Source organism: Xylona heveae (genome assembly GCF_001619985.1).
Source record: "Xylona heveae TC161 unplaced genomic scaffold L228scaffold_1, whole genome shotgun sequence".
Taxonomy (NCBI): domain Eukaryota; kingdom Fungi; phylum Ascomycota; class Xylonomycetes; order Xylonales; family Xylonaceae; genus Xylona; species Xylona heveae.
Genome location: NW_017264193.1, coordinates 905,018 through 924,084, shown reverse-complemented (window position 1 = coordinate 924,084; position 19,067 = coordinate 905,018). Strand labels below are relative to the sequence as shown.

General features: G+C 49.1%; 7 protein-coding genes across 7 annotated transcripts in view; 3 read left to right on the top strand and 4 right to left on the bottom strand.

Annotated features, from left to right (window-relative positions):
- Positions 1 to 55: 55 nt before the first annotated feature.
- On the bottom strand, positions 56 to 1,732 carry L228DRAFT_242595 (pantoate--beta-alanine ligase). Its single transcript, XM_018331477.1, has one exon. The coding sequence runs from the start codon at positions 1,384 to 1,386 to the stop codon at positions 256 to 258; it is 1,131 nt and encodes a 376-aa protein (XP_018191726.1). The 5' UTR covers positions 1,387 to 1,732; the 3' UTR covers positions 56 to 255.
- A 107-nt stretch (positions 1,733 to 1,839) lies between these two features.
- On the bottom strand, positions 1,840 to 2,249 carry L228DRAFT_242594 (hypothetical protein). Its single transcript, XM_018331476.1, has one exon. The coding sequence runs from the start codon at positions 2,190 to 2,192 to the stop codon at positions 2,013 to 2,015; it is 180 nt and encodes a 59-aa protein (XP_018191725.1). The 5' UTR covers positions 2,193 to 2,249; the 3' UTR covers positions 1,840 to 2,012.
- Positions 2,250 to 3,197: 948 nt separating this feature from the next.
- Positions 3,198 to 5,014, top strand: L228DRAFT_242593 (NUP-domain-containing protein). Its single transcript, XM_018331475.1, has 4 exons — positions 3,198 to 3,436; positions 3,499 to 3,646; positions 3,714 to 3,918; positions 3,983 to 5,014. The coding sequence occupies exons 1-4, from the start codon at positions 3,311 to 3,313 to the stop codon at positions 4,749 to 4,751; spliced, it is 1,248 nt and encodes a 415-aa protein (XP_018191724.1). The 5' UTR covers positions 3,198 to 3,310; the 3' UTR covers positions 4,752 to 5,014.
- Positions 5,015 to 5,030: 16 nt separating this feature from the next.
- Positions 5,031 to 8,121, bottom strand: L228DRAFT_242592 (kinase-like protein). Its single transcript, XM_018331474.1, has 2 exons — positions 7,714 to 8,121; positions 5,031 to 7,572 (listed from the first exon to the last, which is right to left on the bottom strand). The coding sequence occupies exons 1-2, from the start codon at positions 7,779 to 7,781 to the stop codon at positions 5,160 to 5,162; spliced, it is 2,481 nt and encodes an 826-aa protein (XP_018191723.1). The 5' UTR covers positions 7,782 to 8,121; the 3' UTR covers positions 5,031 to 5,159.
- A 186-nt stretch (positions 8,122 to 8,307) lies between these two features.
- Positions 8,308 to 10,543, bottom strand: L228DRAFT_257649 (hypothetical protein). The gene is made up of 7 exons (XM_018334009.1): positions 10,355 to 10,543; positions 10,215 to 10,289; positions 10,074 to 10,150; positions 9,855 to 10,013; positions 9,680 to 9,799; positions 8,738 to 9,615; positions 8,308 to 8,684 (listed from the first exon to the last, which is right to left on the bottom strand). Exons 1-7 carry the CDS (start codon positions 10,365 to 10,367, stop codon positions 8,603 to 8,605), a joined length of 1,404 nt encoding a protein of 467 aa, XP_018191722.1. The 5' UTR covers positions 10,368 to 10,543; the 3' UTR covers positions 8,308 to 8,602.
- A 451-nt stretch (positions 10,544 to 10,994) lies between these two features.
- On the top strand, positions 10,995 to 17,272 carry L228DRAFT_257648 (hypothetical protein). The gene is made up of 4 exons (XM_018334008.1): positions 10,995 to 14,234; positions 14,305 to 14,571; positions 14,621 to 16,448; positions 16,514 to 17,272. Exons 1-4 carry the CDS (start codon positions 11,193 to 11,195, stop codon positions 17,188 to 17,190), a joined length of 5,814 nt encoding a protein of 1,937 aa, XP_018191721.1. The 5' UTR covers positions 10,995 to 11,192; the 3' UTR covers positions 17,191 to 17,272.
- A 355-nt stretch (positions 17,273 to 17,627) lies between these two features.
- The window catches only part of L228DRAFT_242589 (aldose-1-epimerase), a 2,091-nt gene continuing 651 nt past the window's right edge, over positions 17,628 to 19,067 (top strand). Inside the window, exons 1-4 of the mRNA XM_018331473.1 lie at positions 17,628 to 17,760; positions 17,839 to 18,150; positions 18,300 to 18,626; positions 18,697 to 18,985. Of these exons, the coding sequence (XP_018191720.1) occupies positions 17,887 to 18,150; positions 18,300 to 18,626; positions 18,697 to 18,985 (880 nt within the window). The 5' untranslated portion in view covers positions 17,628 to 17,760; positions 17,839 to 17,886. The remainder of the gene's footprint in view (positions 17,761 to 17,838; positions 18,151 to 18,299; positions 18,627 to 18,696; positions 18,986 to 19,067) is intronic.

The following is a 19,067-nucleotide window of genomic DNA, read 5'->3' as shown; positions in this document are numbered from 1 at the left end:
GGCTAACTAAATCCTTTTACCTGAGAAAAATGACGACTCATGTAACTTTTGAGTAGGGTATCGAAATGCGATGCTAGATCTGTATATGTTCAGAAGCATTTCGAACGTTAAAAAAACAAACCAAAAAAATTTAAAATAAAAAAATAAAGAAAATAAAGAAAAGAAAATGAGGGTATTACTGAACGGTCATGCCGAAAATATTTGGCAAATATATACATTATGCATAAAAGGCGATAGCAGAAAATGCGTGCCGCATCAAACCCTTGGTTGAAGAATAATGTTGTCAATCAACCGCACCGTGACCTTACCATCTCCCAGTCCGCCGTCTTCGCCTTCGACGGCCTCCTCGATGGGGAGCATGCGGACCGCACCGCTGAGGATCCCGCCTCGTGAGGGATCCACCTCGTCCAGTTCTTCAAGCGTATCTGGATCCGCAAGTGAAAGATAATCCAATTCAATCCGCGAGCGTTGCGAGGGAGGCAGGAGCTCTTGCTCGCTGGTAACGGCACGCAGCAGATCTTGAGCCGGTCCCAGGACATCGGCACGAGACAAGCGCTTCTCGCCGAGGTTATAGTTGAGATATGTATCTTCCGCAGACCTCAAAGACTTATACAAAACTGTCGACACCTTTCTTCGTCGATCTCCCAAATATACGTTTCTCGAACTCATCGCGAGTCCGTCGGCCTCACGCTCGGTCGCGCCAATTCGAACTTGAGTGTTGACGAAAAAGTCTTGCACCATTCTGCGAATAATGACAGTCTGTTGCACGTCCTTTTGGCCAAAATATACGCGCTCCGCCTCGACAATGTTGAATAGCTTCATGCACACGGTCGTGACGCCGCGGAAAAAAGCCGGTCGAGAGGCTCCTTCGAGAAGTCGTGAAAGTGGATCGATGGTAATAAAGGAGTTACCTGTCGATGGCTCCGTGGGGGATCGCACTGATGGGTACATAGCTGCGGCGGTGGGAGCAAATATGGCGGTTATACGGCCGCCAACGCCAGCGTCGCTCTCGCCGGCTGCTGTGGCTGAAGATGAATTTGTGGCTTTCGCAAGTGTATTGGCGATGACGTTATTTGCGCCGCTCTGTTTCTTAGATGCCAGTGCTTCCAGCTCGGCGTCAAGCTCGGCCAGCTTGGCCATGTCCGCGTCCCATGTCCGTGGGTAGCTGCCCAGGTCCTCGTTCGGGCCAAATTGTGTGGGATTCACAAAGATGCTCACAAAGACTTCATCATTCTCGCGTGCGGCTTGTCGAATCAGTGATAGATGTCCAGCATGAAGGGCACCCATGGTCGGGACCAGCCCCACGGTGCGCTGGCTTAGCAGGAGTTGTCGCCGGCATTGGCGGAGAGCGGCGACGTCCCGGAAGACGCGGAGGCAGGACTGCATTATCGAGTGCGTCAGTGCGTTCGGCTAATGGCACGTGGCGGTGAAAGGGAGAAGAAAGGTTCAAAGACAAAGTCGAAGCAAAGGTATTAACGTTGTGGTTGGCGAGCTTAGATTGGAGTCTCGTACTTGTGTTGATAGCAGCTGAGGACGGCTGATGGTGATGATAATTTGGCCGAGTTTGGCCGGGAGGGACCAAGTTAGCCGAGTCTCTATAGTTACAGTCCCGGCAGCGGGATCTTAACTAATCCGGGTTAAGCCTCCCAACGGCTCTCTGTTTGTCCGACGAGACGACTTCTCAGTTTCCACCAAGTTAACACTTGACATCACGGAGATGAAGAGATATGAGAGATCACTGATATCCTGCTGACTCACGGTATGGTTTCTTGCTTTGGTCATTCTTGCTTGAACCCGTCACGACTTAGCAGCAAAGCCACTCTGCCAAGTCTGGTCGCGTGTAAACTTTTAGCGGGGAAGATAAGCACTGCGAAGGATATGGCAAGGAGAGACAGACAAAGTCCCTTGAGCTAACCATTACATGCTGTTCTCCCTTTTTCTTTCTGTCTCCTTCTCTTCCTTTTGTTATTGCTTGCTCTTCTCGGATTTCAGTCAACGTCGATTACGGCTAGCTATCGACTAATAATTATATGCAGGAACCCTTTTAACCCCAAAGACGGGGAAGTGGAGTACTCCACGTTCGCCAATAAGGCTGACATAGCTGCAAGAAGGCACATTGAAGGGGTGAAGAAAAATGGGCGAAATGCGTCAGTCGATCTTAGTCTCTTCGGTATGCGAATCAGAGGTGCCATGTTTGCATATTCTTTGTCCACGTGAGTTTATCTACAAGGGCTATCTCTATCGTTTCCAAGATGATGTGCCTACAAAATTACTGTTATCGAAGGCAAAGTGTACTCCGTAAGGACCCGCTCGCGTTGGCGGCGAAATTGATGGACTACAGTACGGCTAGACCTCCTGCAAGGGCCCGCTGCTGCGAGCAGGTACCCACCACCCAAGTGCATCTCTCTTTTCCGAAGGCTCAATTTTTCAACACCTTCCGATCCTCTAGATCATGAGCAAACCCTTTGGGGCATCCTTGTTGAGAAAATGGACAGGAAGCAGAACATGCATTTACGAATGCACGGCTCTTTGGCCAAATTGATGGACATGCTGTATGCACGACACATGGCCAGCTGAGGTCACCGCACACTTGCCTGAACATTGCAAGTCCAAAATGTTCTGTGATTGGCATAAGTAAATGCAACGAATGATTATCCCTGCAAGTGACAGCCTCATTCTCAAGGTTGTTCCTCGTTCCTGAACTCGCAAATCGGTCCAGCGACAAACGAGAGCATGGCTAGTGACCGACCGAGACCGGTTCAGCTGGATAGTTAAGCTTCCTTACCCGGCATGGCAAAGCGTTATCGCCAGTCTTGGCTGGGCAATCCCCCCAGCCTCCACTATGTTTTCGGTGCTTCTACAGCCTAACCTTGCCTTATTCGGCAACTGCACATGCGTCCCTGATTGCATCCATGAAGCAAAGTTCGGCGCAAAATGCAGGGGTCCCAAAGATAAGGATCGAATATTATTGGTTTTCCCTTGTCTTGATCACGGTGCCACAAAACCTATGACGGAACTTTTCAGGTCCCACAGGGCAGGCGCTCCTGCGCTATCAGAGTTCGGTACATCTGGCTCGATTGCGGTCCTGTCGGAGGAGCCCGAACCCAGCAACCACTCCGAGCGCTCGAGCTGGGCTTGTTTTTCTTTGCCCGACTGCATTAAATAGCTTCCCAAAGCTACCTTTCGCAAGTTTCCGTGGAGAGCTCAAACTTTTCGAGAAGCGTGAGATTGTCGCAGTGCAATTGGCAAGTGTAAGAGAAGAACAAAGTTCAAATCAATTGCATTTCCAGCGCAGTATCCCTTGTTCAATATGCATTTCTCAACTCTCGCCGGGCTTGCGGCCACTTGCGCGACAGCCGTATCGGCTGTCAGCGTGCCCAAAATACCGTTTCCTCACTTTGAGCAGATCAAGCCCAAAATTATGATTATCAGCATGGTTAGAGTCAATTGATTACTTTGTTGAACCCCAAGCGCAATGGACTGATTTATCACCAATAGTTTGAACCTGAGGCTGCTGTCTGGCATGGCATTCCTGAATTTGACATTCTGGAGAAAAACATTACTGTTCCGGGCTTCTCCCCGCTCTTTCCCGATGTGCACTGTACAGCGAACGGCGAGATTTGCCAGCTGATTACGGGAGAATCTGGTAAGAGACCTCAACGTTTCACCGCAACTATCGAATTTACGCGATAATTTCATTAACGCTCCTGCAGAAATCAATGCCGCTGTTACCGTTGCTTCGCTGGTCGCTACTCCTCTGTTTGACCTCACTTCCACTTACTTCTTCATTGGCGGTATCGCCGGTATCAACCCCGAGGTTGCAACCCTTGGCAGTGTCACTTTTGCCAAGTACGCCGTTCAGGTTGCCCTCCAGTACGAGTTTGACCCTCGCGAGATTCCTGCCAATTACTCCACTGGGTAGGTTACCATATTTTCTCTCCTTGTTGCAATTGCTTTTCACATGTACTAACGCATCCAACAGCTATATTCCCCAGGGCGCTACTGCTCCGGGCGAGTATCCTGAGAGCATCTACGGCACGGAGGTGTTTGAGGTCAACGAGGCTCTCCGTAGCCTTGCCGTCGGATTCGCAAAGACTGCCAACTTGACCGATAGCGCCTCCGCCAAGGCCTACCGTGCCAACTACGCTGTTTCTGCCGCCTATGCTGCTGGTGCTGCCGGCCCCAGCGTCATTGAGTGCGACGTTGCCACCTCGGACGTCTACTACTCTGGCAAGATCCTCGGCGAGGCCTTTGGCAACTTCACCCGTCTCTTGACCAACGGTTCTGGTGTCTACTGTGCTACCGCTCAGGAGGACAATGCTTCCCTCGAGGCGCTCATGCGTGGCGCATGGATGGGCCTTGTCGACTTTAGCCGAATCATCGTCATGCGCACTGCCAGTGATTTTGACCGCCCGTACCCCGGCGAGTCTGCCACCTTTAACCTCCTCTGGGCCCACCAGGGCGGTTTCTCTCCTGCCGTTACCAACATCTACCTTGCCGGCGTCAAGGTCGTCCAGGGCATTCTGGACAACTGGAACACCACTTTTGCCCAAGGTGTCAACGCTACCAACTATATTGGTGACATCTTTGGCACTCTGGGCGGCGTCCCTGACTTTGGCCCAGGCAGCATCTTCGGCAACGAGACTGCTACCATTAGCCCTCTCGCTCGCCGCTCCCTCAAGGCCCAAGCCATGGCCAAGCGCACTGTCGCGCATCGCCGCCAGTTCCTCCCTGCCCGGTACCAAGAGTAATTTGGGATAGCTTGATTGAGCGCACATATTCCTCAACATATCACCCCTTGTATATCATCATTTTTGCATTTCAAAACCACCCCACCCCTTTTTTTTTTCTTTTGCTTTCCAGCCAAGTCCTGGTGGCGACGCGAGCAGTAACGAGCTAAAGTCCAATATGCATTTATGATACAATGCATAATATACTAGCGAGCATTAGATATATATACGATATACCATATGTACTGAAAAATAGAGACAATTCACTATACATATCTCATCCATTTTATCTTTTTTGATCTGATCTGATATGGAGTGCTGTTAATACAAGCAGCATTGACGAGGAATACCATGCAATGCAGTTTTAGACTACCAAACCTTAAGAAAAATAAAATAAAATAAAATGAGCCCACAATAGAATATGCTTGCTTATATATTCACCCATTCTCGGTCCCGCCCGTGAACAATACATAAGGTATCCCACCTGGCAGCAAGTAGCAAAACGCCAAGATGTAGAGCGAGCAGAATGAAAGAAACCAACACTCGCACTCTGATACTGCTTCTTTGCCACTGGCCGTAAGCTGGTCTGGACCCGCCATCATGTGCGCCTTCGCTTCGGCCAAGAGCAACGTCCACAGCGGCGAGACATATCAGGGGATATAACACCCATGGGTTTGCAGCAAAGGGGGAACAAGGACGAGCGATGGTCATAATCTTGAAGACCAACAGGACTACTTTGGCCAGGGTCCATGTGCTTGGACCACCCAGCTGGCGAAAAGCGGAATGGATTCGCGACGGCAAGGTAGGCGGGGGCATGAGTTGCGGGTGAAGAGAAAGCCGGCGTTCGTGTTGGCGGTCATGGTGGAGATAAATATCAAAATTGCCGTGCTGGTGATGGATATGTTGTCCGTTTAAAGAGGGTTGCTGCTCGGATGGACTCGGATGTGGGCTGAGGCGGGCGCTGGATGTAGTTGACCCGTTGCTGTTGATGCTTCTGGTAGGAGTAAAAGGGCGATTGACCCTACGGGTGCGCAGAATGAGACTGGAGCCTGAAGAGGCGCCGTCGATAGATGATGGGTGGTGGTCGGGCTTTTGATCGACGCTCTGGTTCGAGGGCTGGTTGATTGTACCATTTGTACCATATCCATTATTATCAAAGGATGATTCGCGATTGTTGTCATTGTTGTTGCTGTTGTTAACGTCGTCGAGGAGAGTGGAGGATCGAAGATTAGAAGCCCGCGTGACGGGTCGAGGAACGGGTGCGAGCGAGGAAGATGCTGCAACAATAGAATTTGGATGCTGAGCAAACCGAGCAGGGGTGGCATTACCCATGCCATTGACGTTGTTTCTGGCAGCACCGGGCGCTGGGCTATCAACGCGAGTAATACGGGGCACGGATCGTAGGTTGTCGATGACCGAGCTAGAGGGACTTGGTGCAGAATGTCCAAACCCAGCTGCACCATTCTCATCGATAGTTCCGCCTGTTCTAATCCCGTTCAATACTTCCTCTGCGCTGGGCCGATCCGCGGGATTGAAAGCCAGCAGACTTTTCAAAACCTTGTATAATTTCTCTGGCAGGTCTGAGCGCATTCGGCCTTTGACATCGTCAAAGCCCGGCCAGATGCTAATCTCTGCGCGAAGTTGATCAAGGTCTTCGTTCTCTTCGTTGATGTCGTCCGCGTTTTTGTAAGGCAGGCAACCAAAACACATGAAATGAAGAATCATGCCAAGAGAGAAAATGTCCGATTTGGTTGTGAAATTTCCCAGTGTACCATCTGGGCCCTCAGGGCGCAATACTTCTGGCGCGCAGTAAGAGATTGTGCCAGTAGCCCCGGTGGAACGACGTGCAGCATTTTCAATTTGCACCTCTCCAAAATCGCTCAGCAAGACGCGCGTCTCTTTCCCAGTCTTGTGCAGCAAGCAATTACTTGGTTTTAAATCCCTGTGAATGTAGCCGTTGGCGTGGAGGTGATGCAGGCCTGATGTAATGTCTTTGAAAAAGGAGTATATCTCCTCGAAAGTGAGTTTCCTAGGCCCCGAAGATTCCTCCAGCGGCTCAACCTGCCCTTTTGACCGCCGCCGCAGTCGATCTTTTAGCTTCTGCGCAGCGGAGGAAGTATCATTCGACGGGTGGGGCTTGAGTATATATTGATGTAGATCTCCACCATTGCAGTACTGCTGTAAGATGAAAGCGCAGGGGACGCTGGGACCAAAGTTGGTCAGCTTGACGTCTTCAAGCCAGACATGGCGATAGGAGACGAGATTTTGATGAGAAAGGTGCTGCAATAGCTGCACCTCTATCAAAACTTTTTCAAGCCATTCGTGGTCGTCGCCCACCGGGACACGTTTGCAGGCAAAATTTCCCAGGGATACGCCATCCAGCACATGTCTAACCAACAACACAACTCCCTTGCCACCTCTCCCAAGCACCCCTTCCTCAACGAAGAACCTGTCAAAATAGTTTGGGCTGAATGCTGCGGAGGATATCCCGTGAGTAGATGATGACGTTGTAGGGGCGCTGCCGAGGAACTCAGAGTTTGCTGGGGGTTCTTCCGAGCCAGTAAAGCTGGAACCGGTCGGGTCGTCGAGCGGACCGTATGAAGAGGCAGGCCGAGACACTTCTGCTTCTGAACCAGGTGTGCTATGATGTAGCATTCGAAAATAATCCGGGTTCACAAAGCTCGCTCCTATATCCGAGTTTGCTCCATGCTGACTGCTAGAACGTGGGTCGTCCCGTAACGGCCGATCGCAGTATGGGCAGTTGATGAGTTCGTGCGATGCATCGCGGAGAACTAGGTGCTGTGATTGAGGGTCATACACGACAACTGAGTCGTTGTGGCGTCTAAAATTATCAGCGTTAGTTATTGCCCATTACGACAGCGTGTCAAGCTAGCTATTCGCAACCCGTCAACGACAAAGTTGAATGATCGTCCCATGACAAACAGCTTCTTCTCGAGTCATCTTTAAAAGTGACTCTACTTACAGCACAATCTCGCCCCCTCCTGTATATGGCACAAGTGACATGCTCCTCTGATATTCCGGATCCGCCATCACAACCTCGAAATGAGAATGATTGCAGCGTCGCGATGCTTTGGATTGCGAAGGTGCCCTAATGCTGTCACATCCACAACGAGAAAGAACCAAAGCATTCGCATGAACTGATATTATTCATCTATGTGGTTTGAAAATTACGAGGGAAGTGGCAGGCCCAAAGGCATAGAACCAATAGGTGCCCTCGCGACGATCAGGCAAAAGGCGGTGACAAAGAAGTAGATGTTAGCAATCGCGCATTGGCCGATCTATAATAGCCAAGTTGCTGTGTAAAGGCTCCACAAATTAATGATGAACTCGTGGTCGAGCTCCGAAGCGGCCACATAGCTCTTGCGTCTCGCGGCCTTATTGCAGACAAGGCGTAGCTGTCCGATGCCGCATGACGATATCTGGCGTAGTGGGGGTTTGTTTGGGGTTCTGGTTCCCATGGCGGACACAAGCGAGACCCTGGATTTGGTTCTCTCAGTCTACAGCTAAAGGACCTATTCCGCAACATCCTCACCAATCGAATAAATCTTGTTACACTGGCTGGATTATTAGACAAACAATTTTATACATGATACGCTTTAAATAAAATATTAAATTGAAGCCTTTGGTTTAAAATCCAAGAAAGAGGTAAAAATGAGTTTAAATACTACTAAAAGATGAAGAACATCAGGGCTTCAGAAATCTGCAGTCGAGGATGCACACGCGACAATAACATCCAACGGAAAAAAGGGGGTAGTCGAGGAAGAAATATGACAACTTTTGCTGCAATTCCAGTGACTCCACTCAAATGCAAGACACTTATATCATTCTGGTTCTGGTGAGACAGAGACCATTTAGTCAAGCTCTTCAAATCGTCCTTCGTCAACAGCTTGTTCGACGGGATTCTTCACGTTCACCACGCCCGTCTTCTTAAGCCTGACGTTATTATCAGCAAAGTGTAGCCTGAAGCGGAAAGGGGACAAATTTACCTTTCGAACAGTACGAATAGACGTTCTGCCTCGCGTTCCTTTTCTTCGTCCGTCATGGGCGGGCCCGTATCCTTGGCCTCCTTATCCAAGCGCTGTCCGGTAATCGGATTGATAAAGGCCTCCTGGCTGCTTTTGCCCGATTCTTTGCTCGAATCTTGCCCTTGAGTGCTCCAAGCCTCCATGGCATTTTCCGGGATGGGTACATTGTGGCTGACAAGGAAACCAGACGCAAATCCATATCCAACATTCTTGACAAAGCTTGAAGCGTCCTTGCCGGAAAGCTCAAACATCAAAGACGAAATGGACTCCCGCATGGGGGGTGACGTTGATTCCGATGAGAGCCGTAGTAAGCGTGATGCTAACGTATCCGATTTTCCAAGCGGCTTTGCTCGCTCTTCGTCGGAGGGTAACAGAAGCCATTGCATATACCGCTTGACTCCATCGGGAGCACAATCATGGACGCGCCGTATTAAAGTAACTAACGGCGCGGCCAAGACGTCACGCTGCTCTCCCCGATACACGACAATGGCTTCGTCAAGAAGATTGATTAGCATTTCAGCATTGCACTTTGTATCAAATTTAGGAAACAGCAAGCTGCTACCAACGGCTTGACCAGCTTTGTCTTCGAGATCAAGGTTGATGAGTGCATTGACGAGGAAGTTGACAGGAGGGTCCATTGGTGGGGTAGGCAGTTTGAGGCGCAGAAGAATTTTGAGGATTTCAGGGATGGACGATGTGAAACAGCCAGTGCGATCGGGATAATAGTGGCTGATGTTGAAGATTAGTTTGAGAGACTCGGATAATGCCATTTCCTCCTGGGGCGCCAGTGGCAACTTGTGCTTCTTTTTGCTGAAATGTTTTGCGATTCTGGTAATGTTCTGCATATTGTGTTACACCACTGTCCGAAAGTGTTCGTCCGATCGTCCGACTTAAAACACTTACTTGATTGATATTAATAGCCAACTTATGCTGGTCTATTAGGCGATCAAAGTCTAAGTTGGTATCGTAAGTTGTATAAAAGAGGAGACGGGACAGTAGGAACTGGTCGTCTAGATTATCACACTGAAAAGATGTTAAAGAGCTTTACCACAAAAATCATTTTCAAGCTCACGCATACCTTGAGTCGATCGGCTGCTTTTTCTGCGAAACCAAGATCGACAAATATTTGTCTGGTCTTTGACTCGAGAAAGAGAGCATTGGCTAGGCACTTCAAGGCTTCTCTTGACGCAGCCGACGGTGAAGCATCTAAACCATGTCGCCCGAGGACCTCGATTCCCTGTAGAGCTTGGATATTAGACAACAGGAAACGCAGTGCAGTAGGAGCAAAATGTCTTACGTCTTTCGTGAAGATGGGAGCCGCATTCTGGACACTACGTCCGAGTATCTTGAGAGATTCAAACGTCTTTTGCTTTTCTTTTAATTGTTTTTTAATCAGACTGGCAGTCACCCAGCAGATACACATGCTGCCAAGACTTACCGGTCACGGATAGCGATTTCTTGACTAAATCCTCACGAAGCTTGTTCAATAAAGCAGTGACCTCGGCCACTTTTGCTAGGAAAGTGTCAGTAGGGATTACGATGAAAGTTCGAAAGAGCTGACAGATCCACCTATCGTACCTTGATCAGCCATGGCACCAAAAAAATTCAGTCAATTTTCTAGAGCGGATCGCAAGACGACTGATAACCTAATTGAGTAGAGATTCAGGGAAAGCGTTGGAGATTTAGGAAATGATTGTTGATTTAAAGGAGCAAGAGTTATTACGATCGCTGAGTAGAATATGAACGTGTCAGCCTGCTAACGTTGTTACATCTCAGATGGACTTTATAATGCATGTTACCTTTTGAACGTGTAGTTACGTCGAAGGGGCTCTCAAGGTATCATTCAAAACCCTTGACCCCACATGCAATATGTAGCTTCCCTCCCGCAATGCAGCGTGATGGGACTTACCGTATGTTTCAGATAGAGTACATCCATTACCACGGCATTACTTATGCACACCTCGTGACCACATGGACCCTGATTTTAGGCGGGGCAAGTACTTCCTCGCTTAATTGGACAAATCCGTCGCACTTACTTCATTGGGAAAAATGATTTGGCAACGTTATCAGCCACAATTGGCCAGTAGCCACATAAAAGTCATTAGCAAATCAGAAGCTCAAACGCCAACCATACGCCACACTTTACACGTCCCGGGGGTCGCTCCTTCCTTGGGCGCGTTCTCTGCGCGTCTTCCTTAACCCGTAATGTTGGCGCACAGGCCATCTACACCAAACCTTCAACCTTTTGGTCGTCATTTGAGTTGCTGCCTTCGTTCCCCAGACTTTTGAACATGAGTACGACTTGATACCCTCTAGTTGGCGTTGGATTGTTTCTTTGGCGCCGATATGCTTTTTTCGGTCGCTTCCTAGAATTGCCTGATCCTCTTTCGCTGTTTCGGTGGCCTGGACGGATATCATGATCATGCTGGAATCCGGCCGTCCGTTCGAGGGTCTTCCCCCTAGGCCGCCGACTCCGCCAAAAGACTCGGGAAAATTAACAAAGCAAAGGACTTTAGGCGATTCACCAGTCAAGTCTGCAGACTTGCTGGTTCATCCCATTGCTGCAGATACCCCGCCCAATAATTCTCCCTCCTCCTCCTCCGCCGAATCGGCCACACCTGGGAAGAAAACGAAGCGAGTCGGCTTCTCTCCCTGGACAGATTATCACCAAGCTCCGTCTTTTACTGGTCAAAGTTTCAGGCGTGAAACTCCATTGCGGCCACTGCCGCCATCTCGAGAACGCAAATCGATCAAGTCCATTCTTAAACCCTACGACCGCCCTTTACCTCAAACATCTGTCACTGGTGCAGTCGAGGATGACGGCAAATCTCCTGTGGTGCAGAGTCAAGACCAGTTCTCGGACATGTTGGAGTCGGTCGTACAACAACTAGCCGGCGAAGATAGAAACTCGAGACTGGATTCGTATATCGCCTTATCTGGCGCTTTAAAGGCGTACGATGCGGTGCCCGAAATTAAGACAATCAAGGGGAAAATGGGGCTACTGGAACAATTCATCCGCAGGGACCTCACTGCTCAATCGCCCCACGACTCCGGAACGTTAGATACTACTCTGGTGACCCAGGCATTAAAACTTGTTATTACCTTTATCTGGACACCATTACTTTGCGAGATGCTGACGGAAGAGTTCTGCTTATTTCTCATCGATCACGCAATTAGCATCGTACAAGAGGCTCAACAACCCAAAGCTGTCATCAATCATTATATGCACCTTCTCAGCCAACAAAAATTCTCGGCAAGAATCATGACAACCGATCGTGTCACTCGTCTTCTTGCGGCTCTGAGAGACATTGATCAGCGGGTCAAGGGAAATGCCATTGTGTGCGAACGACTCATGGTCTATGAACGCTTATTTAATCAAAGCAAATCGGTTGTCGTTTCGAGAGTTACCGATTGGATGGACCATATTTTTGTCGGTATGCTGAGCAGCATCAAGGAAATACGTACACGAGCAATTTCGTTTGGTCTTCAGACATCTATGATCTTGGGCACTCTACCATCTATATCTCGAGTCGTCAAGGCGACGCTGGATCAGCAAACCGAAAGGGGACGCTTCTTTGAATATTTTGTCGAACGGCTGGAGGCAATGCTCGCTAGCAAAGACGACGGACCACATGTAGCACAAGTCTGGAGTGTCGTCGTTCTATATCTCCGAAGCCGCCAATATCAGCTTGAACACTGGGACCATTTCAGAGCTTGGCTTCACATCATCCAGAAATGTTTCAATTCTAATGACCTCCTGACCAAATTTCAAGCGAATCTGGCATGGAATCGGCTCGTTTACGCCATCAATCCCGACACCTCCACAGCACAACCCATGATCAAAATGCTCAGACAGCCAATCATAGCACAATTGGACCGTAAGAGCCACGATAAATACGCCGGCAGAACGAAGCAAGGCGCCTTCTCGAGCTACTGCAATCTTCTTTATTACTCCTTTAGACCACTGTCGCCTTTCGAACAGCTCGACTTGTACTGGGAAGAGTACGTAGCCCAAATATTTGGAAAACTTCTTCTTCGAGAACAACAGGAAAGCAGCCAGTGTTATCGAATTCTCGCTGCGATGCTCGAAGCTTCTCCTGCTCCAATTTGGAACCCAGAAAGGGCAAATATGCTGGAACCTGTGAGACCAGAGGAATTACCCCGCCTCGATGCTAAGTGGGTTCGTGCCAGAGTGCCTGCAATTATTCGAATCATGGAGATGATCCTCAAAGGCGACTCATGGGCAACGTCGATTGAAGGTGACTGTTGGAGTAAGAAGATCTGGCGAGGCTTTTTCAGGGTCATTGGGGAAGCCGGAAGCAAAGAAGTCAAAGTCTCTCCTGAACTTGTGAAAGCTTTGGCGCAGGTTTTTAATCTTCTTCAGAAGCTGTGGATTACGGGCCCCCAAGCGCTCGGGTGCAACGGCCAGCCGAGCGACGTTTTCATTGAAAGATATGCCTTTCTGGTCAACACAGTCATGGATCATGTTGGATCCATTGTCTTCACCGAGAAGATTCTCATGAGAATTGCTCAAGATAAATTTGAAGCGGCGCTGACCCCATCTCGCCGATTATCGAGAGATTCAGATCCTCAGTCTCCTATAATTCACCTGCTCTCGCTTTTTTCCAAGCCCCAACTTGCCATCGAACCATCTGAAACGTATTTTGGCATGCTTCGAGACCTGCTCGAACGATGCCGAACTTCTCGAAGTTCCCGGATGTTACGGCTTAGCTTCCTGAGGGAATGTGCACAATTGCTACATGGAAATTGGAGTTCATCCTACGATTCCAGGAAAGCCTTGCAACTATGGAGTACCGTCGCTACATTAGCTCGGGCCACCATCGAGCAGAGCAATTCCGGTTCTGTAACGGATACTCCTCAGCCCGTCGGCCAGGAATATCGCGAAATCACCAAGATTCTTGAAGTCGGATGCGGTCTGAGGGACCAGGAATGCTTTTCAGATTGGGAGGCCTTGTTCATCGCTTTTGCGGCTGTTGTTAAAAAGGAAGCAGGTGATGCAGCGGCCATTATATCTATTACTGAGCCCTTGGCCCATGTCATCAGTACCCGAGCCTTTGAGGCAGAAAACTCCGAAATACTCCTTCTATGTGGCTCTCTGATTTTGAGCTCTAGTCTCAAGCCGGTTGATTGGTCGTCTATGGAGAGGAGCAAGAGGACACTCTGGGGTTTCTCTCCGGCACCTAAGAAAATAAATGAACTTGATTCGTTCAATCACTTGTACGAGATGATCAATTCTCTATTTTCAAGCTGCTACGAGAATCTGGAGAAGATCGAGCTTCACGGCGTTGCCAAGCTAATTTCAGCCACTACGGAATTCATTCGTCATCGGCCACTAACCTGGACGGGCATACTTCTCAAACGCATTCAAAATGGAGTGGCTTTGTTTATTGAGGATAGCAAACAGTTACTGCATAGTCAAGATCAAGTTTCTAACCAAGTATGTTCAGCTGTTTGCCCCCTATGTCTATATCAGGCCACAAAAAGCAATTGGTAGCTGACTTTCTCAGGTGTTTCAGCTTTGGTTGAAAATTGCAGCTTCTATTCGTAGTCTTCAAGGCACTGATAGTTCTTTGCTTCGCGCCCTCGACGTGCTTCTGGCAGCGGGCTTACAAAGTCGACGCAAGCGTATTATGAGTGTGGCGGTGGACCTGTGGAATGAGACATTTGGACTCGAGGACACCATCTGCTATCCACCCTTGGTATTAAAAGCATTGCAACAATGCCGAGTGGTTGCAGACCTTCGGCTGCCTTCCTTCCCAGATGATGTTGAGGATGTAAGTTCAGGCTCGCAAACTGATTTGGGCTATTTTGCTAATGTGATAGTTGCCTTCACGTATTCCGGTCTTCTCAGAATCCCAGGATGATGTTGGCGGCTTCTCATCTGATGTCGATCCATTCCGGTCGTCGCCAATAAGGCCGTCACCAACGCAACGTCGGATTGCCAGCAGAAAAAGTCAACGTCTTTCTTTGAGATCTCCTCGGGTACCTTCGAGCCCAACCAAGGAACCTCCAAGTGTACAGACGAGATCACGGACATTATCAAAGGGCGGAAATAGCGAGACTCCAGCTTCCAAGCGTCGTCTTCGTCACGACGATTCCCAAGTCGATTTTACGCCAGTCGAATCATCCCCGGTGCCGACCAAATCAACGGATTCACAACTCTTGACAAGTCGACAACGAGAAGTCCGTGAGCGACAAGCCGCGGAAACGGCAATGTTTCCCGATTTCCGATCTGGTTCACCTGCACCAGGGTCACAGAAGAAAAAGAATGGCGGTCGACGCCTTTCACTCAGCTCGCAATTTTCGACATCCAATCAACATCCTTTGCAGGCAGATGATGGACAAATGACACCAACATTGCCCCCTCCCTCGGACAGTGTTGCCAACGATTTTCTTGCATCGTCTCCTACCCCTAGACGCAGTGAACCTGAACAGCAGCAAACAAATAAAGACGAGGCTGTGCATTTTGATTACTCGACACTAAACTTTGACTCAGATGACGAAGAGCTCAGTGAACCGCCGTCTTCTCCTCCGCCCATGGATGATGACGAGTTTGGAATCAATGAGGAATCAGAAGACATTGCGGATGTTAGTGACGATGAAACACATCTATCCCTGGCAAGAGATGACGATGAAAGAATTGGAGGTTTGGAAACTGAGGACGATATTATGAATGACGATTTTCTGTTGGCACAACAAATTTCTTTTGAAAGCGGTAGTGCGACCTTGGGCCCCTCGAAGAAATCTGAAGAACCTGAGGATGACGTCGATCATCAAAGCGATTCAGTTGAAAGCAAACATGACAACTCGGCGAACGACACCTCAAATGGTGATCTTTTATCGGGAAGCGATTCTTTCTGGCGCCAAGTGTCCTCCAATGGTTCCGCTGAATCAATTGAAGCGAACGATCTGAAAGACAAAAATGAAGCCAGTTCACCGTCCAGCCCGCGGGGTGAGCAAAACAACAATGACGACGTTTTTGTAGACGCTCCTCAATCTCCAATTCACCATTTGGATGATGATGCAAATGACGCGTCTGCACTCCGTCACACTGGCGCAAAGGGGAATCCGCTTGTCGAGGATGCCGATGAGACGATCGAGAGCAATCCTCCCCCGACCATCCTTGACGATATCAGTTTCGTGGAAAACTCATTTTGCGATTCTAAAGCGGATCGGAGCAAAGGACCTGTGCTTCAGGATGAGATCCAAATGCAGCTGTCCAACAAGGGACAAGAAGAAGCATTCAATATGTCTCAACAGAGCAGTCATAGGTCATCTCGTCGGGGAAGGAAGCGAAAGCGCCGTTCCGCCGTGGCCAATAGCGGTTCTCCTGAAAAACGCTCTCGAACGAACTCCTGCGACACTGCCGTTGTTGAAAATAAGAATCAGAATTCTCGTCGGTCGGCTGTCGCAGATGAAGAGCTCGACTGCATCATTGTTTCTTCCCAGCTTGCTGAGGATACAACCTCAAAGGTTAAGCTTGAGCAGTCTCCTTTACCTGTTACGCAAGTCGAACTTGAATCAGCGGCCCGAAAAGAGCTTATTGAAGATGAAAAGCCAAATAGTCCATCCACTCCAAAGCCAAGAAGGGGCCGAAAACGTCGTCGTACAGATACTGTCGAGGCTGAGACTGTCGCTGACACTGGCAAAGGTATGTAAAAATCGTGCAATATCTTGTTGTGCCCTCGACGCTAACTTTTTGTCCATTAAAAACAGAAGGCGTCATGGAACCAAAAGTAAAGTCGATAAAGAAACGAAAGTCGACTAGACTTAGTCAAGCTTCTCAAGGATCTGCGACTGAAAAGGACGCATCTTCGCCAGATCACAAGGAGAATCTTACTCAGGGTGAACAACAATTCACGCTCTCGGTCCTACGCTCTGGCAAAGGACGGACCAGGGTTCTCGATAGGGTCGAGGTGGAGCATCGCAGGTCGAGAGCAGGCAAGAGTCCTTTGTTCATCGCCGATGATGAACCATTCGACAAAGATGGGACGTCGATCACCAAGACGAATAACGCCACATCCAACACTGGTAAAGATCCGGCGCCTCAAGCAGCAACTGAGGGTGATGATGACAAGCAAGGTCAGGTGGAAGCAGAAAATGCGGCGCCAATGTCTTTCTCCACTAAATCAGATGTTGAGGAGCGCAGCGCAGACTTGGTCTCGCTCGAGGTTGCTCTGGCAGAATCCGAAGCAGATGATGATACGGACAAGACTGGTGGCCAGGACGGGTCTCAAGAATCCGGGCAGACTATCATTGGGGGTCTTAAAAAGATTCTCAAGGATATCCAACGCGCTGTTCTCGGTCCTCAAGAGGTGCGTCAAATTGACGACGTTCTGTTCGAGGTACGGACCGAGGTTCACGAAGCTGCTCGCCGAAGTCGAGGTTCATGAGAATTTCGCGCGTGTATAAAGTTTTTACCTTTTTTTTTTGGTTTTCTCTGTGGCAATGGCATATTGTACAGATGGTACATGGAAGCATTTGTTGGCGTTGGGCTTTGTAATTTTTGGTTAAGCGTCACATTGAGCGTAGCATATTGTATTACGTATTGGTCAGTTTTAAACTTTATCAAGAAATTAGGACGAATGGATGGTCAATAGTGTTTGTAAACACTCTCAATTTGCAGTTGGTCTCAATTAAAGACCCTTTAGTTGAACATAATTGAGTGTAAAATCACAGCATAAGTGAATTCTGGGCTTCATTGGGAGAGAGATCCGAGGGTTGTCCGAGGATCGAAACGCACGGGCCAAGGATCAAACGGAGAGCCCCTCTGCTCTGACGTTATTAGCCGCCGAGAGAGCTATCTACGCCAGACCACACCTACTTTACCTCTGTCCTCTCGGTTTTCTCAGCTTCAAATTTGAAAACCTTCACTCAGTTACTTTCCTTTTCCCCATACAACCTTTTCTATAAATATTCCCTGGACTAAACCACAAGATACAAACCACAAGGTACATTCAAAGGTGAGTGCTCACTATGACATCAATCGCTGCAATCATGTTATCGTGCCAAAACGAGCTTCCAATTCTGACAAAGCACAGCAAGGGAATAAATTAGTGCTTTTTACACGATCCACGAAGATATTCAAGATGGTGGACCGTCCGAACAAGCCTACTGCCATCCCAGTTGGCTCCTCCACCGCCGTGCCCGCTCCTCAGGTCGACATTTCCTCAGACAACTCAAGCGTCACCGCAACACTGCCAAGCGGTGATTCAGTTACTGTCCTACTATTTGGTGCAACTGTCACGTCATGGAAGTCTGCAGGCGGAAAGAAGGAGAATCTCTGGCTCAGTGAAAAGGCCATCTTAGATGGCTCAAAGCCTGTGCGAGGAGGCATTCCGCTTGTGTTCCCGGTATGTCGTTCCCTGTTGAACTTTAGTCCCATGTTCAGAGGAGCTGTACCCGCTTGAAAATAATGCCCCTATCTTGTGGAATACTCCATAGCATTGTGACCAGGCAAGCGGTAAAACGATTCCAGCGCTGACTCTTCGTTCATCCTTAGGTTTTCGGGCCCCCTCCCTCTGACCACGCCACTTCTTCTCTCCCCCAGCACGGCTTTGCTCGAAACTCCCGATGGGAATTCCTCGGCAAATCGACCTCAGAGTCTGCGGGCAAGGGCTCGGCGGGCGATGATAGCGTGACCCTTGACTTTGGACTTGGTTCCTCAAACCTCAGCGACTCCGCCAAGCAGGCATGGCCGTTCAACTTTGGTCTAGTGTACAGCGTGACCCTGGTCAAGGATGTTCTGACGACGAACATGACGGTACGAAATGAGGGCACAAAGCCATTTGAGTGCCAGGTGCTCTTCCACTCTTACCTCAAGGTCGACGTACGTTTTAGTCTGCAGTGCAACGTCCGAAAGCTGTGCGAAAGCTGGAAGCTGACTTTGGTGGTTCTAGGACATTGCCAACACTACCGTCAGCGGTCTTGATTCAATCGAGTATGTTGACAAGGTCAACGGTGCATCAACCCAAACCGAGACCAACAAGGCTGTCACTCTTACCGGAGAGACTGACCGCGTGTACAAAGCCCTGAAGCCCGAGGCAAAGGTTGTTGTCAAGGAAAACGGCAAGCCCCTGTACGAAGTTGGCCGGGACAACCTCGATGATGTCGTCGTTTGGAATCCTTGGGCCGAGAAGGCTGGTGGCATGGGTGACTTTGCGCCAAAGGATGGATACAAGCAGATGAGTACGTTTCTATCCTTATATATGCCCTTGCATTTCTTTTTCATCCTTCCATTTAGACACTACAGCCATACGCATCTATTGAA

Bases quoted from the DNA above. Each gene is read 5' to 3' on its own strand.
- L228DRAFT_242594 (XM_018331476.1), bottom strand. From the start codon at position 2,192: ATGGCACCTCTGATTCGCATACCGAAGAGACTAAGATCGACTGACGCA.
- L228DRAFT_242592 (XM_018331474.1), bottom strand. From the start codon at position 7,781: ATGGCGGATCCGGAATATCAGAGGAGCATGTCACTTGTGCCATATACA. The intron at 7,573-7,713 runs GTAAGTAGAGTC...TGATAATTTTAG, and splicing joins GGAGGGGGCGAGATTGTGCT to ACGCCACAACGACTCAGTTG.
- L228DRAFT_242593 (XM_018331475.1), top strand. From the start codon at position 3,311: ATGCATTTCTCAACTCTCGCCGGGCTTGCGGCCACTTGCGCGACAGCC. The intron at 3,437-3,498 runs GTTAGAGTCAAT...TATCACCAATAG, and splicing joins AAATTATGATTATCAGCATG to TTTGAACCTGAGGCTGCTGT. The intron at 3,919-3,982 runs GTAGGTTACCAT...CGCATCCAACAG, and splicing joins CCTGCCAATTACTCCACTGG to CTATATTCCCCAGGGCGCTA.
- L228DRAFT_242595 (XM_018331477.1), bottom strand. From the start codon at position 1,386: ATGCAGTCCTGCCTCCGCGTCTTCCGGGACGTCGCCGCTCTCCGCCAA.
- L228DRAFT_257648 (XM_018334008.1), top strand. From the start codon at position 11,193: ATGATCATGCTGGAATCCGGCCGTCCGTTCGAGGGTCTTCCCCCTAGG. The intron at 14,572-14,620 runs GTAAGTTCAGGC...CTAATGTGATAG, and splicing joins TCCCAGATGATGTTGAGGAT to TTGCCTTCACGTATTCCGGT. The intron at 16,449-16,513 runs GTATGTAAAAAT...CATTAAAAACAG, and splicing joins TGTCGCTGACACTGGCAAAG to AAGGCGTCATGGAACCAAAA.
- L228DRAFT_257649 (XM_018334009.1), bottom strand. The intron at 10,151-10,214 runs GTAAGTCTTGGC...AACAATTAAAAG, and splicing joins GAAATCGCTATCCGTGACCG to AAAAGCAAAAGACGTTTGAA. The intron at 10,014-10,073 runs GTAAGACATTTT...CAAGCTCTACAG, and splicing joins CTCCCATCTTCACGAAAGAC to GGAATCGAGGTCCTCGGGCG.